The sequence below is a fragment of the Megalobrama amblycephala genome, linkage group LG10 (genome assembly GCF_018812025.1).
Source record: "Megalobrama amblycephala isolate DHTTF-2021 linkage group LG10, ASM1881202v1, whole genome shotgun sequence".
NCBI lineage: Eukaryota > Metazoa > Chordata > Actinopteri > Cypriniformes > Xenocyprididae > Megalobrama > Megalobrama amblycephala.
This window is the reverse complement of record NC_063053.1, coordinates 11,295,669-11,322,756: the sequence shown is the minus strand read 5'-3', so window position 1 is coordinate 11,322,756 and position 27,088 is coordinate 11,295,669. Positions and strand designations below refer to the sequence as shown.

General features: G+C 36.4%; 1 protein-coding gene and 1 long non-coding RNA gene across 5 annotated transcripts in view; one reads left to right on the top strand and one right to left on the bottom strand.

Annotated features, from left to right (window-relative positions):
• The window catches only part of runx3 (RUNX family transcription factor 3), a 69,059-nt gene that overhangs the window by 9,404 nt on the left and 32,567 nt on the right, over positions 1–27,088 (top strand). Inside the window, exon 3 of one of the 4 annotated variants that reach the window (XM_048204562.1) lies at positions 7,860–7,896. The exons of the other annotated variants lie outside the window; for them this stretch is intronic. Within the exon in view, the coding sequence (XP_048060519.1) occupies positions 7,869–7,896 (28 nt within the window). The 5' untranslated portion in view covers positions 7,860–7,868. The remainder of the gene's footprint in view (positions 1–7,859; positions 7,897–27,088) is intronic. 4 annotated transcript variants of the gene reach the window in all.
• Positions 1–27,088, bottom strand: part of LOC125276742 — an 89,387-nt gene that overhangs the window by 60,853 nt on the left and 1,446 nt on the right. The window contains exon 2 of the long non-coding RNA XR_007186733.1: positions 22,230–22,360. This is a non-coding gene — a long non-coding RNA (uncharacterized LOC125276742). The remainder of the gene's footprint in view (positions 1–22,229; positions 22,361–27,088) is intronic.

Here is a 27,088-nt window from a genome sequence, read left to right as displayed (position 1 = left end):
TTGAATCCCAGTTTTTACAATCCAGTCAGTTCTCAATGGATAAATTCAAGTCCCCTCCTACATTTTTCAAAGTTTTACTTAGAAATATGTAATATTAAGGAAGTAAAATTGGTTGCAAACTGCACTTCATTTGTTGACTAATTTGTTAATCATTTTGTGTGGTGACACAAACTTTGTATATATAATGCGTATATATAGTTTTATATACAAAAAGAGCCACTCCTCTTCATACTATGCCTATTTCTTCTTTTTTCACTGTTTTGAGTGGCTTATTGCTTTTATAAAATGCCTGCAATCACATGATATAAGATGCTAATGTTTAATAAAACGTGCAGTTTAATAAAGTTTACATTTGTGAATTTGGCAGACACTTTTACTGATAGCATTGCATTGGATTGGATTCAAGATATATATCTGGGGTCCGTTCTTCATACCTTGCATAATACATCTGAGATGATTTGACAGATGCCAGATCTTAATTGAACTCTGGCTAATTTGGTTCTTCAAACAATTTTGCTGATTGGATTAAAATATCTGGATTAAATTGTCTGAGATTACTGCACGTTCTTGTTTTCCTTGAAAAGGGCAGTTGTATCGATACTCAAAACCACGATCAGCAATGCAGCAATTGGCTGCCAGAGAGCTGTCATATAATTAAAAAAGACACCTGATGAAAACTTGACACATTTCTGGACCTTTATAAGAAAGCAGCCAAGCAACCAAAACAACATAAAAGTTATAACAGATAAATGAAATGTGCACTGTTTTTTTTTTTAAACATGATTCCCAATTATTTAGGCTATTTTCACGATTTCCTCCAGGCTTTACATTTTTATTTCAATGGTGTAATTAGCAGCAATTCATTTAATTTTACCTTTGAAGGCAAGGCAAGGTAAGGCAAGGCAAGGCACAAATAAATAAATCACAAATAAATCTCTCAATGAGTAAAACTGGCGGTGTCTATATTAAGAAAGCCTATAAAACATAATATTATTTACAAATTTATTTTTAAATCATTATTATTGTCCCTGGTTCACATTAGGGTACTCTTGTAAGAAAGAAACAGTGGCTGGGACAGACTTTAAGCATCACCTCCGCTTAAAAAGATGCAGTCTAATCCTGTTTACATGAAATAAGCCTGATCCCGAGCAGGTTTAAGCTTACGGATCTGTTGATATAACAGCAAGTCCAGGATGAGCGTTGAAGAACCGAACAATCCAAGATCATGGCTGTTTACTGTTGCCAAGCAATGTATTGTAGTAGCAACTTGACACATTAATGCAGCTGCTTGAAGAATCAGAATTAAGAGTCAAAACAAGTTTTTTAGAAAACAAGTTGTGTAAATTTAAGATCAAAGAAACAAAGAGCAAATCACCCATCGCCAAGATTACAAGTGATGCTTTCGGCCTTGTTAATTGATGACACCCAGCCCTGCAGAGACAAAATTAATACCACCTATGTTGTTTTTTTCTTCTTTGCAGTCCATTTCACATACTGTAGATGACAAAGATCCATCAACATCCCACTCATCTGCTCACATGAAAGTGTAGAAGTTTGAGTAATTGATCCTCACATGTACGGTTGAGTCTGTGTTTACATGCATCAGCAGAATTCTGAGCTGGTTAACATTACTGTAGAGTCTGGGATGGATCTGTGTGTGTTAAATAAAGTAGCTCAGAATTGGACAGAGTGAACGCTGATGTCATCCGCTCTATGTAGTAAACAGTGGCTGAACGCTAGCAGGGGGTTATGTTTGCTATGTTCCTATAAACTCCCACCATGTTGTTCTACTCTCCCTCCAGTGTTCACTCTCGTTCTACATGTTCAGTACCATCAGTCATTGAACTATCTTGATTAATCACTAATCAGAACATTTGGGGTAGATGTATCCTAATGTCTGTGGTAGTTATGTCCATGCTGGATGATTTAAATAAGTGCACACAGCCAAAAATAAGGAAGAAAACGAAACACAGAGACGGAAAACAGAAGTGTTAAAAAGTGTGTTTGCTTTAGTAACAGTGTTGCCAAAATAAGGGTCTGGGATGAGAGAGGTACCAGCTCCAAACCGTTTGCAGGATATTTTTAACCCGTTGGTTTCTGTTTAAAGTCAACATGAAATATCATTCGCAACCCAGATTTATTTCTGTAATCTAACTTATTTTCAATGAAAAAATGTAGGGTGGGGCTTGAGTGTATTTGCAGAATTGATTCATAAAAGTCAGAGGAGCATATCAGAATGGCGTCAAGTTATTGAACATGAGTTTGCGTACTTATGCACTAATCCATGCCGTTTTGTAGTATAAATTGTATGAGGGGTGTGTTCACACTGAAAACTTAAAAAAGAATGTTGGACACTTCATGCACTCAATTGTCGCAGCTTTAATTACGTAGTGAAGGGGAGAGGCTATCAGACTCCAATGTTGAATGACAAAATAAACTTGCACAATTTATACACTACATGGCTGAGTACATAGTGCATAAGTACAGTGTACAAGTGCATAGTAGTGTGTCATTTGGTACACAACTTTTTTTACTAGCAATGTGCATTGATGAGTCGATAACAATAATAATGGGTATTAAAGGTGCCCTAGATTCAAAAATTGAATTTACCTCGGCATAGTTAAATAACAAGAGTTCAGTACATGGAAAAGACATACAGTGAGTCTCAAACTCCATTGTTTCCTCCTTCTTATATAAATCTCATTTGTTTAAAAGACCTCCGAAGAACAGGCGAATCTCAACATAACACCGACTGTTACATAACAGTCGGGGTGTACGCCCCCAATATTTGCATATGCCAGCCCATGTTCCCAACATTATGAAAGGCATTAGACAAGGGCAGAACGTCTGGATGTGCACAGCTGAATCAACAGACTAGGTAAGCAAGCAAGGACAATAGCAAAAAATGGCAGATGGAGCAATAATAACTGACATGATTCATGATAACATGATATTTTTAGTGATATTTGTAAATTGTCTTTCTAAATGTTTCATTAGCATGTTGCTAATGTACTGTTAAATATGGTTTACAAGTTAATGTGGTTTAAAAGTTACCATCGTTTTTTTGTATTCACGGAGACAAGAGCCGTCGCTATTTTCATTTTTAAACACTTGCAGTCTGTATAATTCATAAACACAACTTCATTCTTTATAAATCTCTCCAACAGTGTAGCATTAGCCGTTAGCCAGGGAGCATAGCCTCAAACTCATTCAGAATCAATGTAAACATCAAAATAAACACTGTACTTACGCGATTAGACATGCTGCATGACGAACACTTTGTAAAGATCCATTTTGAGGGTTATATTAGCTGTGTGAACTTTTTTTTATGTTGTTTAAGGCAAGCGCGAGCTCTTGGGGCGTGGAGCACGAGATTTAAAGGGCCACACACCCTGAATCGGCTCATTTCTAATTATGCCCCAAAATAGACAGTTAAAAAAATGAATTAAAAAAAATCTATGGGGTATTTTGAGCTGAAACTTCACAGACACATTCAGGGGACACCTTAGACTTATATTACATCTTTTAAAAAAAAGTTCTAGGGCACCTTTAAGAAAGGCCCTGTTTCTACCTGGTATTTAGATGTGTTTTGGTCGATCGGATCACAAGTGGACTAGGGAGACACCGGTTTACACCTGGTATTTTAATCCGTCTCTGTTGTCCACTTTTAACCACTTCTGTCCTGTTTTCTTCAAGGGGAGGGTCTAAGGGCAGGTAAATGTAAGGGTTTTTTCAGATCTTTTGATCTAATGGACAAAATAAGCTTGTGCAATTTACATATGAATGTGACCATGAGGACAGAAAAACATACAGAGAGCAGCAGCTTTCGTTTCTGCCTTGACAGCTGCAAGACTGGCCGAACGTGGTGAGTGTGTGTTAGAAATAAGGAATGGTGAGAGAATATTGTTCTTGGTACATTTTTCGTCTTCAAACCAAAATGGGGTCTTTAGATGACAAAGTTTAAATCCCATCTGGCTAGCGTGCTTTCCATAATGTTTACGTATTAAGTCAGTAGGCAGAGAGTATTTAGAGTATATAGAGAGTATTTAGTGGCTGTTTGAACACATTCGACCACATAAGCATCTACACTGTGAAAGCAATGGAGGTGGTCGAAAGTGGACAAGCTTAAAATGTTTTACACCCCGTTTACACCTGTATTTAGCATTGTACACTTGTGATCCGATCGACCAAAACGCATCTTAATACCAGGTGGAAACAGGGCCTAAACAGGCTCAGTTTTGATTTCATGAAGACTTTCAACAGTTGCAGATCTTTCTTCCTTTCTTTCTTGACTAAAAGAGCTCTGATTTTTTTTTTTTTCTGGTTTTAGAGTCAGAAATTCTCAGATATGAAAACATCACTGTAATCACCTTTGGAAATCATTTGTGCTGTATTTGTGCAATATCCTTTTTCAATTTGTTTGGCCATAAAAAAGGAAACCAAAGTGAATCTGTTAAAAAGACTAAACCATTAACCCTCGGTTTCACAGACAAGGCTTAAGCCTAGTCCCAGACTAAAATGCATGTTTAAGCTGTTTAAACTGAAAATATGTCAGTGCCATTGTTTTGTCTCAAGATGCACACCAGTAATGTTTTTTCTAAGACACATTTATAAAAGCTACTTAAATGTCCTAATTGAACTAAGGCCTAATCCTGGCTTAATCTAAGCCCTGTCTGTGAAATCGGGCCTATATTATCCAGTCTGAGTTTTTCAGATATCCTTCAGATCGTGTACATTAAAAAATCATCTTCATCAGCTCATCTTCATTGGAAGAAGACAGTCATAAGACGTACGCCACACACACACACACACACACACACACACACACAAAATGTATAATAATATTTTTAATGTTTAGTATTTTCTTACCTGTTATCCAGTACAAATATTTAACCATGTTTAAAACAGGATAAATTTACTTGAGAAACAAAATTGTTTGAGATATAAAGACAGTTATTCAGATAATAAAGCTTATTTTTCTTACCAAATTGGAAAGTTTGTTCTTGATTTATGCATAAATCTAACTGTTGCTGAGTTTAGGAATAAAACAAGAACATTTGCCTGTAGGGAAACAATAATAAACTTAATTTAAATACATTCTGTTATTAAGTAAAATTTTCTTGTTTTAATGAATTTAATGAATGAATTTCACTGGAAAGCACAAGACAAAAATATTTAAGAAAAAGATTTTTCACAGTGCAAATGTACGTTGATGTATGATACAGAAAGGATCTCGTAAAACAGTTCACATGCAAAAGAAAGTGTGTGAGAAAGAAAATTGATGGAACAAGTCGAGAGGGTTTGTGTGTGTGTGTTGCGTGTTAATCTGATGCAGACTCTGTTTGCTTCTGCTGCTCACCAGCAACCACAATGAGGTCACACCTGTTGCACTGAAACAGCAGTCTAAAACACACACACTAAATATATAAATATATCTAAACGTATTTATACAAGCCTACATACTTAGATATATGGACGCATACATGAACGCACAACCACATTCACAAAAGTACGGGCCTGCTCACGTTAAATAATACAATACACAAATTTTAAACATGCGATGTAAAAATTATTCATAGATTAAGTAAATAATGTTCATTTACATGATCATGTACATCATTTATGTAATTCTAGCAACTTGTCATATACAGGAACACCAATGGATCAGTTTTTTTCTGTATAGTCTTATATAGATTATTCTTATTCTTCAAATCAACAAGCACAGCAGTTGAGCTGGACTCGCATGCAGTATAGCCTTCAGCCTTTACTGAAAACTTATTTAATGCTTTAGTCCCATTCATTTCCTTACTAGCATGTACTTGGGCATGAATAATTAAGATGGTTGCATATAGGGCTGCCCCCGACTAAAGATAAATCTAGTCGACTATTAGTCGTTCATTTAAGCCAATAGTTGACTAATTGCACGTTTATATCAATTTAGTTACTGTTACATCCACCAGCTGGATTTCCCTTAATATATTCCAGAGGGCACTCCTTCCGTCTTGGTTATCTCACCATGGACTACATTTCCCATAACCCATTGTCCGGACTCATTATGCCTGATTACATCCACCTGTATCTCATTATTCTTGTTAACCCTGCCTAAATAATCCCTGTGTTTTCTGTCATTCATTGCAAAGTCTTGTGAAGTGCGAACAGCTACACTGCATTTCTGAGCGCTTGCTCTCTGGTTACCTGTATTTTCCCTGTCTCTTGGACCTTGTTTTATGTTTAGACTGTTTGCCCCAACTGACTGTTTTTAGACTGTTTGTGTTTGACCCATCGCCTGTTTAATGGATTATTATTCTGGATTGCCTTAAAGGGTTAGTTCACCCAAAAAATGAAAATTATGTCATTAATCACTCACCCTCATGTCGTTCCAAACCCGTAAGACCTCTGTTTATCTTCGGAACACAGTTTAAGGTATTTTAGATTTAGTCCGAGAGCTTTCTGTCCCTCCATTGAAAATGTATGTACGGTAGACTGTTCATGTCCAGAAAGGTAATAAAAACATCATCAAAGTAGTCTATGTGACATCAGTGGGTTAGTTAGAAGTTTTTAAAGCATCAAAAATACATTTTGGACCAAAAATAACAAAAACTACGACTTTATTCAGCATTCTATTCTCTTCCGGGTCTGTTGTCAATCCAGGTTCACGACTCCGCAGTGACGCTGCTGACGTAAGACGCTGCTGACGTGTTATCCGGTGCGCCAGAGCTTTGTTTACAGTCTGAGGGAGACGCACGCTGTATTCAAGCTATTCTGCATTGTTTGTATTTTGATATTGCTATATTTTTTTAAATGGTGTGTAAGTGTGCATGTCGTGGATGTCCTAATCGCCAAAAACAATGACGTAAAAGTGCATTACCAACGCCGACAGATGAAAGGATTCAATGGAATCAATTCAATTGAATCAATTCAATGGAAAGGATTCTGGTTGTAGTTTTTGTTATTTTTGGACCAAAATGTATTTTCGATGCTTCAAAAACTTCTAACTAACCCACTGATGTCACATGGACTACTTTGATGATGTTTTTATTACCTTTCTGGACATGGACAGTATACCGTACATACATTTTCAATGGAGGGACAGAAAGCTCTCGGACTAAATCTAAAATATCTTAAACTGTGTTCCGAAGATGAACGGAGGTCTTACGGGTTTGGAACGACATGAGGGTGAATCATTAATGATGTAATTTTCATTTTTGGGTGAACTAACCCTTTAATAAAGCTTCATTTGGATCTTCAACCTGTGTGTCAGAGCAGTACGTGACAATTACCTAAATATATACTGAGGAGAATTCTAAACCATAATGAGCGTTTAATATATATATTGGCGTAATACAGCCTATCCCGTTCTCAAGCACATGCATAAAGCTTGCTGCAAGGCACCAGCAAAAGTAATGATCATGAAACAGGAGGAGACATTTTAATTATTTATTGTAAAGTTAATATAAAGTTGCTACTACTTACATGTTTCAAATAAGCCATATTTGAGGTCGATGGATGATAGGCGAACATTTAGATTTCCTGACCAACGTACTGTACTTATTAATTTTTGTCTCATGATTGTTCTTTTGGAGTTACTTAATCTAAACAGTTAATTGATTTATTGATGACAAGTATGGCAATTTAACATTTTAAATTCAGTTGAAAGCATTTACTTCTAGTTATAATTCACCCAAAAATAAAAATTGTCATCATTTATTTACCCTCATGTTGTCCCAAACCTGCATGGCTTTCTACTGTGGAACATAAAAGAAGTTATTTTGGAAAAGAAATGTCCATAAAATTAATGTTAGTGTCAAAAAGCATTGGACCCCAAAGTTCTTCAAAATATCTTCTTTTGTGTTCCACAGAAGACAGAAATGCATACAGGTTTGGAACAACATGAGGGTGAGTAAATGACTACAGAATTTTCATTTTTGGGTGGGTTAACTATCCTTTTAATAATTGAATTTAACTCAAAAGCCATGCAAACACCTTATTCTGTACAGTGTGCAAGCATGTGTACACATACATCTGCATGCATGCACATACATAGGTGCACGTAGTGGAGTCAGCAATGGAATCCTCCCTGAGTATTTCGGTTGAATTCTACTGACATGACCTTACATAACACTAAAAGCAGAACTCCAAAGCAAAGCCAAACTCCATCAGTTGGAGCTACAGAAAACATTTATCACATTATGCTGAGTGCTTAGCCTGCAGATTTACCAATGCAGCATGTAGGACATTCAAAACTTCAGATGACTGCACAGAGTTTATTAATTTCATAAACACATGGTTCGTGCTCCTATAAATTGATACTTCACTGCACTGGAGCACATTCAAAGGCTTTCGACTCCTGCCCATTACCCTCGGCCCCTGAAAATATCAGCATCCATGGCAAGAACTGAAATCTGTAACCAGATATTGAGGGTCTAGATATTGGACAGGGAAGAGCGTAATGAAAACTGCATGAGGGTCTCAGCGGAGGGTCTGGCTTCTGTGTCTAATTTAGCTCAGAACAATTCCTATTTATAAAGCACAGGCTCTGTTGTGGGACTGGAGTTGATTAGGGAAATGTCCTGAGTAAGGGAGAGTGTTTTGCAGAGATTTCTTGTCACTGGTCCTGAAGCTAGCGATGTATCAGGGCATAATGGCAGTGATGAGGGAGAGATTTTCTCCTGTAGTCGCTCTATATTTTCAGAGGGATAATTATTTACAGTTTCATTCTATTTTCTGAGAGGGTCTTAAGGGGCTGTTATTCTAGCTTTTATTTACATTGTATGTACATTTGTTATTATTATTTTAGCAGACATTTTTATCTAAAGTGACTTTAAATATGCGGGAACATGTTTGAGGATGACGTCCTAGGTTGACTATGTAAGCCTGTAGACAGATTTTTATGTGAAGGACTCGGGACGTTTTTGAAAATCAAATTGATGTGATGTTTGCATGCGCTCCAATGTATGCTTATACAAAGTAATTTCCGAAAGAGCCATTCTGTACTGTAATGTCAAAGTGTCTTGCAAAGAAAAGGGATTCATTTAAACTATAGTCTCGCATAGCCAGACCTATATACTCTACAGTATAGTCTCAAATGTACTTTATAATCAAACTATCATAACAGTGTAATTTTAATTAGCCTACCTCATATGTCGACATGATGTCGGTGAACTGCAGAGCTTGTGCCAACAACCACATCGCTATGATCAGATGTTTTCTTAACAACTGCTTTCTCACTGCTGTCATTTTTGTTGTGTTTATTTTGTTATTGAGTACTAAAGGTTCTTTATGGTGGAAAAAAGGTTATTATTGAAATGTTCTTCACACTGAGAAAAAGACGGTTATTTTAATAACTGTTTACTGATAGGTTCTTTAGGAAAGCAAAAAGAAAAGTTCTTATACAGTATGGCATTGATGCAAAAACTCCTTTTCCTTAATTTTTAAGAGTGAAGACAGCATCCTATTCGTACATAATATAAATGGTGCAACTCATGCAAAGTGTAGGATAAACTTTACTCTTTCAATTGAGCTTGTGTGAACAATTTGCAAATATTTCAAAAACATTATACATACATAAAATATAGGTCAAATTTTTGTTTAAAATTGAAGAGTTTTAATTGAATGAATAAAGAATATTTATAATCGTCTTACAGTTTGTTGGAATGTTTTTCACTGAGCATGTGGCAATGCATTATTGGATTGTCTCCTCCACTAAGAATGCATGCAATTAAGTCCAAAAGAAAGTATCTTAAAAAGCAGCATAATTGCCTTTTGAAAGCCTTTCAACTCTATAGTGTGTCTACGCATACTTGAACATGATAGTTCACCCAAAAATTTTAATTGCCATCATTTACTCGCCCTTATGTCATTCCAGACCTGTATGATTATCTTTCTTCTGAGAAACATAAAAGGAGATCTTTTTTTTTTTTTTTTGTCCATATAATGAAAAGAAGAAATAAAATTTGGGATGTGCATGAGCGTGAGTTATTACAACTGAATTTTTTGGTGAACTATCCCTTTTTTGCTTAGTATGATTCTGTTCAATTATTCTTCTGCCGTGACTGTAGAAGATAATTCACTATAGTGCAATTGCAGCAACATTGTGATTGCATACTTAAGTTGATTTATAAATTACTCTCACAAATATTTCAGAATGCAAAGATTAAACAAAAAAAAATCAACAAAATCAAGTATGTGTTAGTTAGAAGTTTTAAGATTTTGTGTTCACATACTAGTATGTTTCGGGCTTAAAATGCTGCCTACAGTAGGTATTGAAACAGAGCAGTGTGTTTCTTTTGTAAACCAGAGTACTAGACCTTGAAAAGGCCATTGAGTGTGGATCAAAAGTGTTTTTCATGTATGTGTGCTCCATTCAGAGGCAACAGTGTTCTGGGTTCACCTAGAGTTAGTCTGTTTTCAGCACTTGGGTGTGTGATTGTGTGTGACAGCAGTGAATGAAGCCGAATCCTGGGTGTATGCTAAACACATTACCACAACACACAGTGAATTTGAGGAACAAGAGGTGTTCGGTGGTCCTTGCATAACGATCTGTCATGATATGAGGAGGTAGAGGGATGTCAATGTCATTTATAATGTCTAGACAAGCTATTTTTGAGAGACCCTCACTGCAGTGGAACAAACGTCATGAAGTCAGGATGTACACTTCCAGAATATCCACAGCACTGGAAAGCTCAATGGAAATGCTCATAAAATAGTTTCTGTTTGATTCTTTGAGCATGTTAAAATAAATGCATCTAACATCTCTATAGCTCACATGTTCCAGTGAGTAATGGGCCATTAGGACAGACTGCAGTCCCACAGAGCAGTTTGTTTCTTGCTTATGAAAAATTTCTATATTTTTATTGCAGTACTGCTCATTATTGCTCCTTATGATAGATTGCATGTTTGTGATTTTTTTTTTCATTCACTCATTAAGTTTTTGAGAGAAGTGTATGCCACATGAATAAATGAAATGTAGTACAGATAACTCTAAATTTTACTTACGTATATTTAAAATATATATTTTAAAAAATAATGTATTCCTGTTTAATTTTCAGCATCATTACTCCAGTCTTCAGGGTATCCTTCAGAAATCATTTTAATATGCTGATTTGCTGATCAAGAAACATTTCTTCTTATTATCAGTGTTGGAAACACTTGTGCTATTTCATATTTTTGTGAAAATTAATGAATAGACAGTTCAAAAGAACAGCATTTATTTTAAATATAAATCATTTGTAACATTACAGATATCTTTACTGTCACTTTTGATCAATTTAATGTGTCCTTGCTGAATAAAAGTGTTGATTTCTAATACTGACCCCAAACTTTCAAACAGTATACGACGTGCACTTGCATTATATGTAGCATATATAGCATTTGACGTGCTAATGTGTTCCATCCAAAAATGGCAGTTGGCCATCAGCATGAGAAATCAGCCTCTAGCAGATCTACTGTTAAAAATATACAGTGATAAGGTCTGTTTTGGGAGTGAACCTATTTGTGTGGTGAGACATACATTGCGGATGTTTATGTTATGTTTTAAAGTTACAACATTTTGGAGTGAGAGGAACTGAAAGGTTTACACCCTACTTTCAGTATAAGAACATCAACAATTGACAGCCATTTTTTCATAAACCATAATGGCGCATCTACAATTCCAGTCAAAAGTGTGGACAGACCTCATTCTTTATTGCGACTATTGTCCACATTTTAAAATAATAGTAAAGTCATCTAAACTATGAAATAACAGAAATGTAAGTAATGATGTAGTGATCAAAACATGACATAAATGAAAACTCTTATATTTGAGCTTCTTTGCTAGATGTTCTGTCAACCAAATTTGAGAGGTATAGGATTATATTTAAATGGTATTGAAGGAGTTGCAGCTGGACGCTTGTTGGTCCATTTACTATTTATCCATTGAAAATATATAAATAATATTAGGGTTTATTCATAAGTAGAAAATATATTTATATTTCTATAATTCAGAAAAGTGTGTCCAAACATTTGACTGGTAATCAATAGTGTGAGTTTGGGGAAGATTATCTGTTTAATAGAAGACAGGATGCCACATTTTGGCTTTAAAGGATTAGTTCACTTCAGAATTAAAATTTGCTGATAATTTACCCACTCCCACGTCATTTTTTTTCGTCAGTCGAAAAGAAATAAAGGTTTTTGAGGAAAACATTCCAGGATTTTTCTCCATATATTGGACTTCAGTGGGGTACAAATTGCAGTTTCAGTGCAGCTTCAAAGGGCTCTACATGATCCCAGATGAGGAATAAGGGGCTTGTCTAGCGAAATGATTGTTCATTTTCTAAAATAAAAATGTAAATAAAATAAAAAAATAAAAATGTATATACTTTTTAACCACAAATGCTTGCACTGCTCTGTGATCCACCAGGCATCACGTTAGAAAGATCACAGTACCGCAGTAGGGCGAAAAACAGGCATCGTTGTTTTTTTGTAAAGCGTTTGGCTTAGTCTTTGCATGTTCGTAGACACCGGATCGGTACTTCCGCCTACGTCACGCGTACCCTTTCCAATGTGATTACGCCATTCATATCAGATCGCAGAGCAGTTCAAGACGAGCATTTGTGGTTAAAGGTGCTAAAGAGGATCTTTTCGTCGACTGAGAAACCAAAGACTGTTACTGAGTTTTTGAAATGAGTGTATGTGTAAGAACAACCCCCCTCCTTCACAGCTCATTTCGAGGGAACGCCTCCCAAAACTCGTGCATGAGTATTGGAACACGAGTGTTTACCACCGGCATTCGCTGTGTCGTGTTAGTGGATTCATTATGTCGGACTCACCGCAGGTAACTCATAATCTGCAGTTGTTACTACTGTCTCCTGACAAAAACATTGCATGCAGCGCCTGTGGAGTGTGGAAAGTTACTGGAGCGCACAGCCGCGCTCGTCTCTCACAAGGAACGTCATGGTAGTGATTGACAAGCCAGAGGGCCAATCGTTTACGCGATGATCGCGTAAACGATTGGCTGATGTTTTTAAGGCCCTACCTCGTGCACAGATGATGTATATTAATATTATTACTTTCAGTGCACCTAATAAATAGTCTTTTATCAGTTAGTAAAGACAGTTTCAAGTAATATTGCAAAAATGTATAAAACAAAACATCCTCTTTAGCACCGTTAAGAAGTATATGCATTTTTTTTTTTTTTTTTAGAAAATGACCAATCGTTTCATTATGATAAATCCCTTATTCCTCGTTTGGGATCGTGTAGAGCCCTTTGAAGCTGCACTGAAACTGCAATTTGGACCTTCCACCTGTTGTACCCTGTTGAAATCCACTATATGGAGAAAAATCCTGGAATGTTTACCTTCAAAAACCTTAATTTCTTTTCGACTGAAGAATTTAGAAGTGAACTAATCCTTTAAATACAGTATATGCAAGAAAGATGTTACAATATCACAATTAAAGATGTAAGAAAGAAGACCAATTGTAAGATTGTGAGATTTTCAAACTTTTAAAATAGATACGCAAAAAAAAAAGACTGCAAAATGCTGTCTGGTTTATTATTTAGTGTTAGAGGTTTAGAACAAGAATATTTGAGGAATATCAATACGGTCATGCTTTAATGTGTTTACAGATTGGACTATTACAGTAATTTTTACTGTAATAAGAACATGCAACATAAAAATTGAAGCTTAGTTGTGCAGTGCCACAGACCACAGGAATTTTATCAGATGGACCGAGGAAAATCTGGTCAGTCTGATTTTGTGTGTTTTCCGCTTTTCCAATGTATCATTAAAATGTCATTTGTTTTAAGCCAGTCCTAGCTCTTGCTGTTATTTTTTTGTTGTTGTAAACTAATCATGCATTTTCACCACACAGCTTGACACCTGCACTTAAATGCTGATAAGCTTGTTTTCCATTAGTATTACTTTCAGACCTCACCCAACACCTGAATGAAAGTGCAGAGAAGCTAACAAACATTCGCATTTCAAACAAACACACACAGATCCTCCCAAACACACCCTATAACTGTTATTGCTACGGCTCCACCAAGATGCAAAACCACTAAGAACATTAGTGCCGCATTTTTAGCTCAGGTTCACACTGTGTTTTCACAGTATAACTTGAACATTTCCACATTAGGACTTTAACCCTCAGAGATCCACTGTCAGAAAATTGCAAAGCTTCTTAAAAGCAATACAGTCATGTCTACTTTCACCAATTATAGGTTAATATGTCATAAAACAGTAAATATAATATTATAATATGAAATATAATATTGCTACAAGTAATGTTTACAATTTTGTACAACAAAGTTTGGTCAAGAATAAATGAAATACATGGAAAATTAGAATTCGCAAATGATCGAACTGCCTCATTAAAAACGTGCCCTGAAGCGTCTGCGCACAATCGTTTTATTTGTCGTTAAAACCTCAGACCGATGCGTCATCAGTGTCTCAATTATCCGTCTGACGGAGAGTCTTCTACCATGAGAACTCTCGTACACAGACAAAAATCCTTAATCGTCTTCAAAAACCTCTCCCTTCCTCTCTCCCTTATTTGCCAGAGTGCAATAAAACAAGTTAATTATGGCGTTGAAAATATGAGGATAATGATAGGATATAAGATGATGGTCGCCCTGAGGTTATGAGTTCTTGATTCTCTCTGTTGCCTTTTTGTTTTGTTTTTTGCTTGCTAAATCCAAGGCACCCTTCCCAGAAAAAGCTGAAGTTGTTTACAAGTGGTTTATTGACTTGTGTTGGGTGATGGGAGATTTTCAGGTTGGTGTTTGTGAAAGCTTAGAGTTCTTTAGGTGAATTATTTAAGATGATTATTTCAATGCATCTGTGGTTCGCTCCAGTTAGAACAAATGCCATATAGAAGAAGAAAAAAGAAGAAGAAGAAGAAGAAGGAATAGTCATCTGAATAACCAAAATAAAATAAAATTTGCTATTTTTTTATTCATTGTTAGGCAGAATGTACATGCTCGTTTTCTTACAGTAAGAGTGGATATCAAACAAGAAAAATGTAGGGTTGGACTTTATTTTATCTAAAAGGTATTAAAGGTCCCGTTTTTCGTGGTTTTTTGAAGTTTATAGTGTGCAATATAACATGTGTTCATGTTTGGCGTGTAAAAAAACACAATATTTTTCACATAATTTACTTATCTGTATACCGCTGTTTCCACTGTCATAAAAACGGGCTGATGACTTCCTTGTTCTATGAAGTCCCTCCTTCAGAAATACGTAACGAGTTCTGATTGTGCCAGCGGTTCCTGTGTTGTGATTCGACAGCAGCTTAGCGAACCTTGCCCGGAAAGGTCACGCCTCTTACCATAACGTGGAGATGCACGCGCTCAGTGTTATTGTAAACATGTCTTTAATTTTACCCTATCAATTTGAGCCGGAATCAGACCCGGTGATTGGACTGCGGGATGAAAATAACAGCGTTTCGACGACATGGCGACAAACACACTCTACAAACGCAACTCTTGTGTATTCCTGTGGGCGGAGGTTAGTCAAAAAACTGTTTTAGTGACGTCATTAAAGAAGGAAGTAGAGGGATGTAGTCCAAACTGGCCGTTCGATGTAGGCGACTTCTGTTAAATAAAATATCTCGCTTGGCATTGAACTTTGAGCTTTAAAATTTTACAGATTTTATTTATACTCTAACAACAACATTACACACTAACTAAAGTTTGAAACATGGGATCACGAAGAACGGGACCTTTAATTGGATTGTGAAAGAAGTGTCTCTATATGGCAGGTGGCAGAGGTTGAAAATTAAGATGGCTTGGTGACATCAACAACAAACGAAAATTGTTTGAAATTGGTGGAGCAAATTTTTACATGTTTAAAAAGATAAATTACAATCTTTTTGATTTGGAATAACATGCATGGATGAATCATCCACAGTAAGACCAGTAACGTTTATTATGGAAATAAATAGGCCCCGTTTTGATTTCATGTTGACTTTGAAGTCACAAGCTAAATAGACACATGCACAAACATCCAATTTTATGAAGCTACTGTGCACACAGTGTGCATTTTAGATGGGCAGCCTTAAACTACAGTAATCTAGTATCTTTGAACAGTTCATAAACTATAGGGAGCTTGAGAAGGTGGCCTTTTCATTCATCTGATGAGTTAGTAATTTTAGTTTCACAAGTGAACTAGTTTTAGTTTTAATTTGACATGCATAATTTATTCTTCAACTGTGCACGTGCTTGACCTGAGGTAACACAACAAGTGTGTTTGTGTGTTTATGGAGCTGCTGCAGTTCCTTTTTGAGGAAAAGCCCCAGACAAACAGACAGGGATTCCTCCTTCCTCTCTCTCTCTCTCTCTCTCTCTCTCACACATGCATGCTTTCTCTCTTCTCATTCATTTGCCCTTCCGTGTCTGGACTTTGGTCAGACTGTCTGAATCGCTCTCACGGCATTCCCATGCAGACCCACTTACATAATGTACAAGTTGCAAAATCTCTCACACTTTCTTTCATTCTTGAAGACAGATGACAGACATCATGTTGCTGACTCGTTATGTCACAGTGATGACTTTGCGATTTCGTTCCATCTAGAAAACTTCATGATAAATTTTCACACTGTCACTTCCTGTTGGACATTCCATGCTTCATTTAACTGTTGTCTCTTTCAAAGTGCAAAAAACAAATTTAGGAAGTGAATTTTGAGTCAACATTTAACAGGAACATTCCTCCTAATGTAGGTTTTAACTGCTTTTTTTCCACATGAACTGAGAAAATTTACCAGCAAGAAATATTTCGTAATGTCTATTAAAATGTTGAATAATTTTAATTTTGCAATAATTTTATATATATAATTTAAATGAATTCATAAAGTTATAATATATAATATAGTATAATATAAAATATGTATTGTTATTATTATATATACTTTTTATAGTAATAATTATATTATTATATAATTATTATTATAAATATAATTTAATTCAATAAATACACTTTTGTTAATTATTTCCTAATGGTAGTTATTCAGATGTTTTTTCATATTGTTTGGTGGCTTAATGCAAGGAATATTCCACATTTGTCTCAACTTAGACTTCACAACAGATGTTTTCTTTAGTATACGGTTACTACATTGATTAACGGTTACTAAATCGGTTAATTTTTACTTTACCTTATTTATTATGTTGAATTTCCTGATGAAGTCAGTAATTTTTTATTTATTATGTCATTTATGAGTTGGTACTTGAGAGGATCGGCAAATGTAATGTTTTAAAGCTTCATTATTTTTACATTTATTTCTCAGGAAAAACATGTTTGCCCGTAAACATGAGCTCAGCAGTGTGAATACACTTTTATCTCTCATTTCCCAGCCACTGATAGGAAGTCAAACTTGTCGAGCTCATTATGAGTGATTAAACATGCAGCAAGTCTGTTAACAAGCTCATTTTAAAACTCACTGGTAATCAACCCAGTGGTAAAGACTTTACATGCTCTCGGATTGATTAGCTCAAGTAATAGTACTGAGTGTGTTTACAAACACACCAGAAGAGGGCTTGTTGACATCAGCCATAAAGGAAAATTGTTTTAGAGGCCGAGTAGTTCAAGGCCTGATTTGAAATTCAGAGACTGTCAAAGTTTGCAGCATATTATAAATGTCAAAATCATTTAAATTATCACATTTTCAATGCCTTTAACAGATGCTTTTATCCAAAGCAACTTACATTGGATTTGAAGATCATTTTAGCAATGAATTCATTCCCTGTGAATCAGACCCATGACCTTGACGTATTATGTTGTGCATCTGTGCCTTGTGCGTTGCAGTCAGAAAATCTGCATCAATATGCATGTTCACAGCATCATGCATCATGTACACATGCTCTGACAAGCGTACTGTTTTGATGAATTCCTGTTTTATGTCGACCTACTTTTTAAATTCCCTCATTCCTTTCATATACAGCATACCTCCTCCCTCTCAGATGCTCACGAGATGGAGCGCTTCGTCTGAACAAAAAAAAAAGATAAACATGTGGCTTTTGTTGCAGGCATAAATGAACGACAGCATTCCGCATGACACCACATGAAAGGCGTCCCATATCTCACACCATTTCTCTTCTTTCTTTTCTACAACTTTATCATACTTTCATTTTTTTTCCGTTCAGCATTTGTTTTTCTCTCTTGGTTTTAATTGCCCTTTTCAAATCTATCTATCTATCTATCTATCTATCTATCTATCTATCTATCTATCTATCTATCTATCTATCTATCTATCTATCTGTCTGTCTGTCTGTCTGTCTGTCTGTCTATCTATCTATCTTTCTATATTTCTTTCTTTCTTTTCCCCCCTCTCTCTGTCTCTTTCTCTGTCTGTGTGTTCCGGCTAAGAGAGGGCCCACCGCACGCAAAAACAAAGGGGCATTGTATTCTGGGTAAAATGTGGTAAGCAGACGCTGGTGGACGGCCCTAGCGGTCGCTGGCAGGCAGACACACTTCCTAACGCTGCCGGCACATGAGCTCTTGTTTTGGGAAAGCCCTGAGTTATGGCGGCTGTGGCGAGGGGCATTTATGAAAGCGGGACGTGGCTTATTTTGGGAGCCAGTGGGGTGGAGTGTGAATTTAGGCCCCACCGCAAGGTCACTCCTGGATCTCTTTCTTTCTCTCTCCCACATCTATTGTCAGGGTGGGACCACCATGTGCCCACTGAAACTCATCTCTCACTTACTCCATCAAAATGGTTCCAACAAGTCTGAAAATGCATCTCTATGCAGTACTCAGGGGTCTTTTCCAGGGGCTTTGAAGTTTTCCTAGAGGGTCAGACTTCCTAGCGGTGGTGGTGGATTACTGTGGTTCTGCTGTAAAAATAGAGCTGCATAATAGAACTGTTTGCCAATTGAATTATGTCCATGAGAGGGTGTATTATATAGAAATGTGGGAGATTTTTCAATTAAGGAATTTTTTTTTGTCCCCAAAGATATAAAAAAAATAGTTTTAGTTTTAAATATGGTGTGTGTAATCTTTTAAGTACTTTATTCTTTTTGCATGCTTAATGTGGAGAAACTATAAAAACTTCACAATTAGCGGTGTAACGATACGCACGATACGTATCACGATATTTTGAACAAAATGAAACTGAAATTCAAACAAGATTTATTCAAAAAACATGAACAAATTTCAATAATTTTCCTTGTTGTACATACAAGATCACATTTCAAGGTTTAATAAAAACCTTCTGTATTCAAATTAACAGTTGAATAGGGCTGTCTGTCACTGAAATTTTTTTTTTAAATTTAACATGAACTTAGAATTATGAATAGGGGCCGTTCACATATCGCGTCTAAAAACGCGTGGAAGGCGCGGCCGCACCGCTTCTCCTTCTTTCCAAAGCGCTTGCGCTCCTGTGGCGTCGGTCGTTGCTATGCAACCATGAACTGAGCTCTCCAAGAGGATCAGGATGTTTCTGCAAAGGATAAATGATTTCTAGCCCTTGCATTAGTTTTACTACGAGATATATTGATGGAGATAAGATATAAAAACCACCATGTACAGCTATGATCAGCTGTTCGGCTGAGCTTTTGATGTTTTGTTACGGAAAGGCCATAGCTGATCGGTTGATTCTTGTCACATGACCTGTGGTGCGCTTGCGGCATTCTGAAAAGTTGAGAATTGCATGCGCGCATAGACAGTAAAAGAAATGGACACAGCGACCCCATTGGAACTCAATTGAGACAAGTGAAGCCCATTTTTAGCGATTTTTAGCACTTCCGTTTCTGACGCGCAGACTCAAACTAAGCTTGATGACGTCAGCAACCTGTCTGACAGATGTAAATCTTCTAGTAGCTGTGTGTGCAATCTGCCATCGTTAATCTTGCAGAGACGGCGAGCTTGAGCGGGGAGTTCTTTGGCGTGAGTGAGCAGGAGTAAGTATTCTGATTAATTATTTTGTATAGTATTTTAAAATGTAACGCCAGTACGCCATATTAAGTTAATGCATACTATTGCCTGCGAGCTTCTCCTCCTGTCTGTACGGTAATTTCTCTACTGTGCGACAGAGAGTCGAGTGGTTATGATGCAATCGTTAGCCTATTTTTACAAAAACTGTTTCTACGGGGCCATAATGTAACATAGAAGGTAATGGAGCCCTTTATACATTGCCGTGTATCTTTAGAAATAAATAATGGACAAATGGAGTCTTTAAACGCCTCAGATGTAAAGTTATTTGCTGTCAAAGTGACACCAAAATGAAAGGGAGTCAATGGGATGCTAACGCAAGTGAAGTTCTGCTACAAGATGGCGGCACGCGGCCGACTTCAACTTCCGGTCGACTTCCTTGGGCACTGCATGCGCGTCGCGACCGCGTTGATCCCATTATGAGCGCGCCTGCCGTGTGGCTACATTTGAAAAAAATAACTGACTTGCACGCGGAAAAGACGCAATATGTGAACGGCCCCACAGAACTTCTTAAAGCAAAGCATCGCAAGCGTCTTTTGCTTTTCTGTGAGCACAGCTGTTGCTGTGGCACTGCGGTGAAAGAAAGCCACGACTTTTCTCACGCGACCATGCAAGAGACTGACATGAGAAACGTTTAAACCTGCTTGCAAGATTCAGTGTGTGCCCGAAACACTTACTGAACTAGAGAGCTGATTGAGACACACCATTTATATGCGGTGACAACCGGCTTCTCTCACTGCCACCTTGCAGAGTAGGTCACGTCGGCAGCTCAACCAATAAGATTAAACTGCCGTCATATCGTAAAAGTATCGCCATCACTCTACGATGCATATCGTAACATGTTTGCATCGTGAAATATCGTACTACGATAAATCATTACACCCCTATTCACAATACATAGCCATCCGCAGTCATTGTGGTACTACGTTCAAAATTGTTCTGTGTGTTCAAGCATCACAAACAGCCAAACCCAGCTATATTGAATGAACCAATGATGTGTGTTTGGGGGCGGGACAGTCTATTTGCTGACCAACTTCAGATGGTGCTCAAGAAACCGATTTGAAAACTATCATTATTTAGTGTTTTTATTTGGGGGTGCTAAAGGCACAGAAATTATACACTTCACCTTTAAAGGATACATCATCTTATAATATCTTATATCTTATAATATCTTATATCTTTATATAAGATTTTTTTTTTTTTTTTTTTTTTTTTTTAGTCTAAGGCTTGTACCAAAAAAAAGTTTCATTTTTCAGTATTCTAAATGCTTCTTATTTAAGAATCACCCATTACTTGTTAAGAAGAAACCCTCTTTGAAGAAACCCTCAATGAACACACACATACACACACACACACACAAATTCCCATACATAGGGTTGTGTGTGTAATGATAATGGTGATAACTCTGTGAATGACATCATAAATGTATGACAGAGTCATGGTGATTCTCATGTGTTGTGAACTCATAAATGAATGCCACTGGTCAACCACAGTCACAGAGGCAAAAAGTGCTTGGTCAATGGTATAATTGTAATGAAATACTGTACATTGTCTGACCACATATGAAAGAACATTTTAAAAGAGCAGACTTGAAGAGTCTGAGAAAGTGACTTTCTGGTTTGAGAAACACAAATGTTTTAAATGAGGCATATTTTGCTGGGAAAAATCAGCCTGCTGTTCTTTACTATGGTGCAATGTGTTGTAGTCGGTTTAGAACCTTAAGACTGGTGTGGTGTATTTTAAAAAGGATTTATAACCCCTTACCTCCAATATGGTATTTTTTGCACCAAAGAAATGCATAATTTAGTTTTATATGCACATTTTACACCCTCTCTCTGGCTCTTAGAATTAAATGTATTATTTTCCTGCTGTGCCTTTGAGATTCTTATAGTATGTGAACTTCCTCTGCATATTTTAAATGAGATAAGGCACTGTGCTGCACTTACGCACAATCTGCGGATTTGCTGGGGTTTTCTTTTAGAATTTTCTGTCTTTTATAGATTTTAACTGCCTGAAACAAGCAATTACTGTAGATTTCAGATTCAGTAGCACAGCATCAAACAGATAGTGAGAAACAAAGTCATCTCATGAATGTGTGTGTGTGTGTGGGTGTGTGAGTGCAGTTGTGATTGCAGATGTTTGTGTCTTTACAGATCATGTGCAAACATAAGAAATTCAACCTGATGAATCATAATACTACTAAACCCAAAACTGGGTTTAGTACTAAACTGATGTTTATGCACATTTAAACAAGTAGAAAGAGCCAGGGAGACGGTGCAAATATGCACTAACAAACACTAGCAAATACGATGTTTGCAAATCAGAACTTACGTTGTACTGATGTTTCCTGTGTCTCCAGCCAGTGATGTTTCAGAAGCCTCGCTTCAGCTGATGCACAGACCGTCTCCTCCTCTATGGGCCAGGAGGGCGACTCTACCGCCATGAAGTTAGCCAAAATCCAACTGAAAGAGGAAATGACACTGGAATTGCACACATATCCATAAAAAAGCATTTGATTTATTTCTCAAGGGAGGCATTTTACTCAGACAGTTCTTGCTTCGGAGTCTCAATATTCCTAACAGCGTAATAAATCTTTGTACTTTTCTACCGCAAACATTAACTCGGATCTCTCTTTGTAAAACACTTCCTGCATGCTCCATGAAAAACAGACTTGTTTTGAATGCTTTTTCAGTGTTATGTCACATCTCTACAGCATCTGAGCATTCTTAGTTTATTAACATTTCTTGTAAAATAGATACTTCTGGTGCATTCAGCCATGCAAAAATGCACACATTAGTATTTGAACCTTATCACTTTAATAATGAATGAGAACTTGAGAAGGCTGGTGTCATCTGAACCCATCAGATATTTCATTGAGTAATGAGTTTTTTGGAGACTTTTGGAGAAGTTTATTCATCCTAGACAGTTTCTGTGAGGAAATATGGCTTTAATTCTGTGGTCTGTGACAGAGTGAGCACTTCTGGACAGAAATACAAAATAATTGTTTGTTTTACATTCGCTGAAAAGATCCATATACCTTGTGAATGCCGTCATCTGTAATATTTCTGTGCAATAACAATTCAGATTCATCCATCAGCCAAATATGCTTTGATCTGACATGCTTTACTTAAAATATAAAACAAATTATAGCTTAGAGTGAATCATTCACCGCAAGCTTCACTGTATTTGACAAAAGACGGTAAACTAAGCTTCATTACAGTCAACAGCGCCGAGAGTGTTTATATATTGTATTAATATGAGCGTGCATTGATGTTTTTTCCTCATTTGAATTTACATTCATTTACAAAGTATTAGCTGCATGCAATGAAAATGAAAAGATGACATCACAAATACTTCGCAAAGATGCATAGGACACTGTGATGATGTCATTAGGGACACCTGATATGAGGTGGGGCTGAAATTCAAGCATGTAAACGGGAGATTTAGAGTTGACTGCAGGTCATCCGTGCTGCTTTCTCAGGCAGACAAACCCGCAGTTGAAACACAAGGAGACACTGTACGGAAGGAATGCTCTCTGCGGCTTCCAGACTTGCTCCCTCTGTAATTTGTAAATGTACAGAAATGTGCTGCCGCCCACAGAGGGGGGAAGATAGCAAATCCACAGACTTATGTCAGCATTTTATGCCCCGATTTGATTTTTATCTGCGGGTACGGAGGCCGGTGTGTGTGTTCGGGGGGTGATGACTAATAAAGTAATGCTTTACCAGAGCATTTGGGCAAATATCTGTGGTTTTTTCACATTCAGTATTCTTCAGACTGTCGTACCGCTTTTGCAAGAAATCTAAGTAGGTTCATTTGTGTGTGTGTGTGTGTGTGTGCTTTCATCATTAACTTTTGAGACATATGAAGTTATTTTTGACTTGCTATTAAAAAAATTGTGATTATAGGTTGGCATGTGAACATCTTTCTCACAGGGTTCAATGGAGTGAAAAGCCTAAATTTAAGGAATTTTTTTTTCACACAGTATGACTGAGCAGCAACATAATTTGTGTCAAAATAATTTGTTAAGTATATTGCAATGTAAGTTTTGATGATGGCAGAGGGGAGTTTGGCTGTATATTAAGTAGATATGGGCAAAAGTTATTTGCAACAAATACATGATATTTTTGGAATAACATTTAAGTAAATACTCTAAAATAACAACTTCAGCAATGGTTAACCAATGGTCTGTTTATTTAACCACTTTTGGCAATTCATAACCCCTCAAGTATTTTATACGAGTATTGTTTTTCTTTTAGTAGGGTGTGTCTTGGAGCTGCAGTGTAAAAGCGTATATTACAAATGAATCTCTATTGTGATTGGAGCAGACAGTGTGAGCCCACTTTGCACATCCTTTGCAATAAATCTATTCCATCCCAATTATTATAAGCAGTTTGTTGCTGTTCAGGCATACCGCGTCAAACCCGTGCCAACCAGATACTTTTTGGTGGCGTTTTTGGCCACAGTGTTTTTTCTTTTCTCCCACATAGAGCATTTGGCTCAACTTAAAAAAAAAAAAAATAGCCTTTTGAAGAATGATTAATTTAGTATATCTTAGAAAATGTACTATCCTTCTTCGTAACATCATACTTGTCTGAAATAAAGTATATGTGGTTTTACTTTTATCATCAGATAGTTTGCTTTTTTGCAAGTCTGAAAGGGAGGAAACATTTTAAAACTCAACTTTTAGGCTTTTTTTTTTTTTTTTGTAAATGTGTAGAGGATTCCCTTTTGTTGCTATGTTCCGATAAAATGTTTGCTTTGCTTATCTCAAAATTTTAATGATATTCGCATTAGCTACAACATGTTTTAGTAGTCTAGTAATGTCAAGTTATGTTAACATTACATGCAGTGACTTCATGAATCAGGATGCTTGTGCAATGCATAGTGACAAACATGTCTAGGAAAGAGCTGTGGTGTATTTTGTTGCTGTTTAGTGTTTTGGGAGAAAATAAAATCAAAAGGATCTTTTACTCCTGCAGGCATTTAACCCCATTGTACCCTTGTAAAGAATGATGGCATGTGGGTGCTCTCTGAGTCCGTGTCTGGAATATTTTTCACTGTTTGAACTTCAGGCTGTTCTTGAGGCCTCGTGCCTCTTTGTATCAACTCACATCATTTCTCAGCGCTTGATTACTCGATGTGTATTTGACGCGGGCTGTAAGCTGCGCCTCACTCAGATCACATATCAGAGAGACGCGCGTCATTAGGGAGGGCACGTTGCTGCGCGACTGTAACCGTAGAAACTGCGCGCGGAGTCTGAATATGACAGGCGCGCGGAGTCAGTCTGAGCGCGTGCGGTCACATATTAATAATGAACAGATGCTGAAAAATCATCGATATATGCACCCACAAAGACCTCTGGCCAGCTTGTGTTTGGGGAGGTTTCTTGGCACTTTCGTGTTCAGAATAACAATGTATGGTACAGTGCTCTTACGAAAGTACATAGCCTATTCTTATATATATATATATATATATATATAAGTAGCTATATAGGTTTTAAACAGGGTTTTTTTTTTTTTTTTTGTAAAGATGACTGACGTTTAGAAAACTGTGCAAGTAGCGTCAAAGGATAATTTACGCGGCGCGAGACTAAAAATTGCGCTCCCAAAAAATATTTATTTTTACATGTAATTATTTAGCAGACGTTTAAAATTTGTCTACACATATAAACGTATATATTACTATACTATAGCATATGCTAGTCTACTACATATTATTGTAGCCTAGATATTGCAATATATTAATTAAAACAAATGCAAAAAAATGCAGCAATTCACTTATTTGAAATGCATGCTTATTGTTCATTAAAAATTAATATATTTTCTAGTACTATACATAACAAGAACACTTTGATGTAAAGTGTGAATCTGTCATTACATATCTGTAATCAAAATATTCTGCTTTGTTTAAAGTGTTTACTGTGTGCAACACGTCAGCATGAGCATCTGTTTCAACAATATTACTCAGTGCGACGCAATGCAAGGAGCTGAAAATGTGAAGGCGTAAAAAGAGGAAGATATATTCGCAATAAGTCCTTCGAGCAGGTGTTGATGAAACATGCTAATGATCTTGAGATGTAGAGTAATGTGCACATTTTTGCTCTCTTAGACCACTAGTGTGGGTGAGATTTGACTCTTCTGTTCTATATTCACATTATTTCCTTACATCGAGATAAAGATAAACCAGTGGTTTAACAGCGATAACAGAAAAAATAAGAGTCAGATTCTTTATTAATAATAATAATAATAATAATAAACTATTATTATTATTATTATTATTATTATTATTATTTTACGCGGCTGTTGTTTTTTATTGTAGGCCTATTTAATTCTAATTATTAAATTTTTTTTTTCTGTTTTTATTTATTTATTTGTGGAGTGGAAGTGTTTTGTGAGTGGATGTTCTCTCGTGTAATAAAACGCTGGTTTCAAACTGAGTTCATCTTTAATCTTTAGCATGTAAGCCCGCAAAATTCTGGCACGAATCCTGCCGGCATGAGTTAAGCCTCAAGCCCACTGCACATAAATAGCTCGCTGAAACATAATCTCTCGCTGTCCGTCGCAGAATGAGCAAATAAAATAACGAATAAAAGCAGAATAAAATGAAATAAATGACCATTACGAATTTATCTAAATTTAAATTTGTAAATGACTACTGTGAAGACATTTCTGTTGGCTTTGAGTGTAGTCAATAAATCATTTAAATTGTAATAAATTGCATTTTTATATAGGAATAATTTATTAATAATAATAATAATAATAATAATTCAGTTTGTTTTGCGAATCATTGACGACCAAATTAAAAAAAATAATCTGATTGCATTTAAATGCTTTAGCCATGCAGAGTAAAACTCTTTATCAGTATTTAAATATGCACTATGCAAAATATTGTATTAGCTGTCGGGTCATTTGTGAAGTGAGAAGATCTGTTTTTTAACTTGAAACAATGTTAAAAGGACCTGTTAATCAGCAAGTGAATCAATTTGTCGCGTTTTTAGCGTCAGTAACATTTTCTGTATCATCACGAATAACCTTTGAAAAAAAAATAACTCTATAGAAAAGGATGGATTATATGAGATGATCAACAGTAAGAGCGCGAATCGCTTTGTTTTTTCTGTTTTCAGTTTTCTCTCTCTGTCTTTTTCCCTCCCACTCAGTGTCAGTTTAATGCTGCTTTATATCACTTTT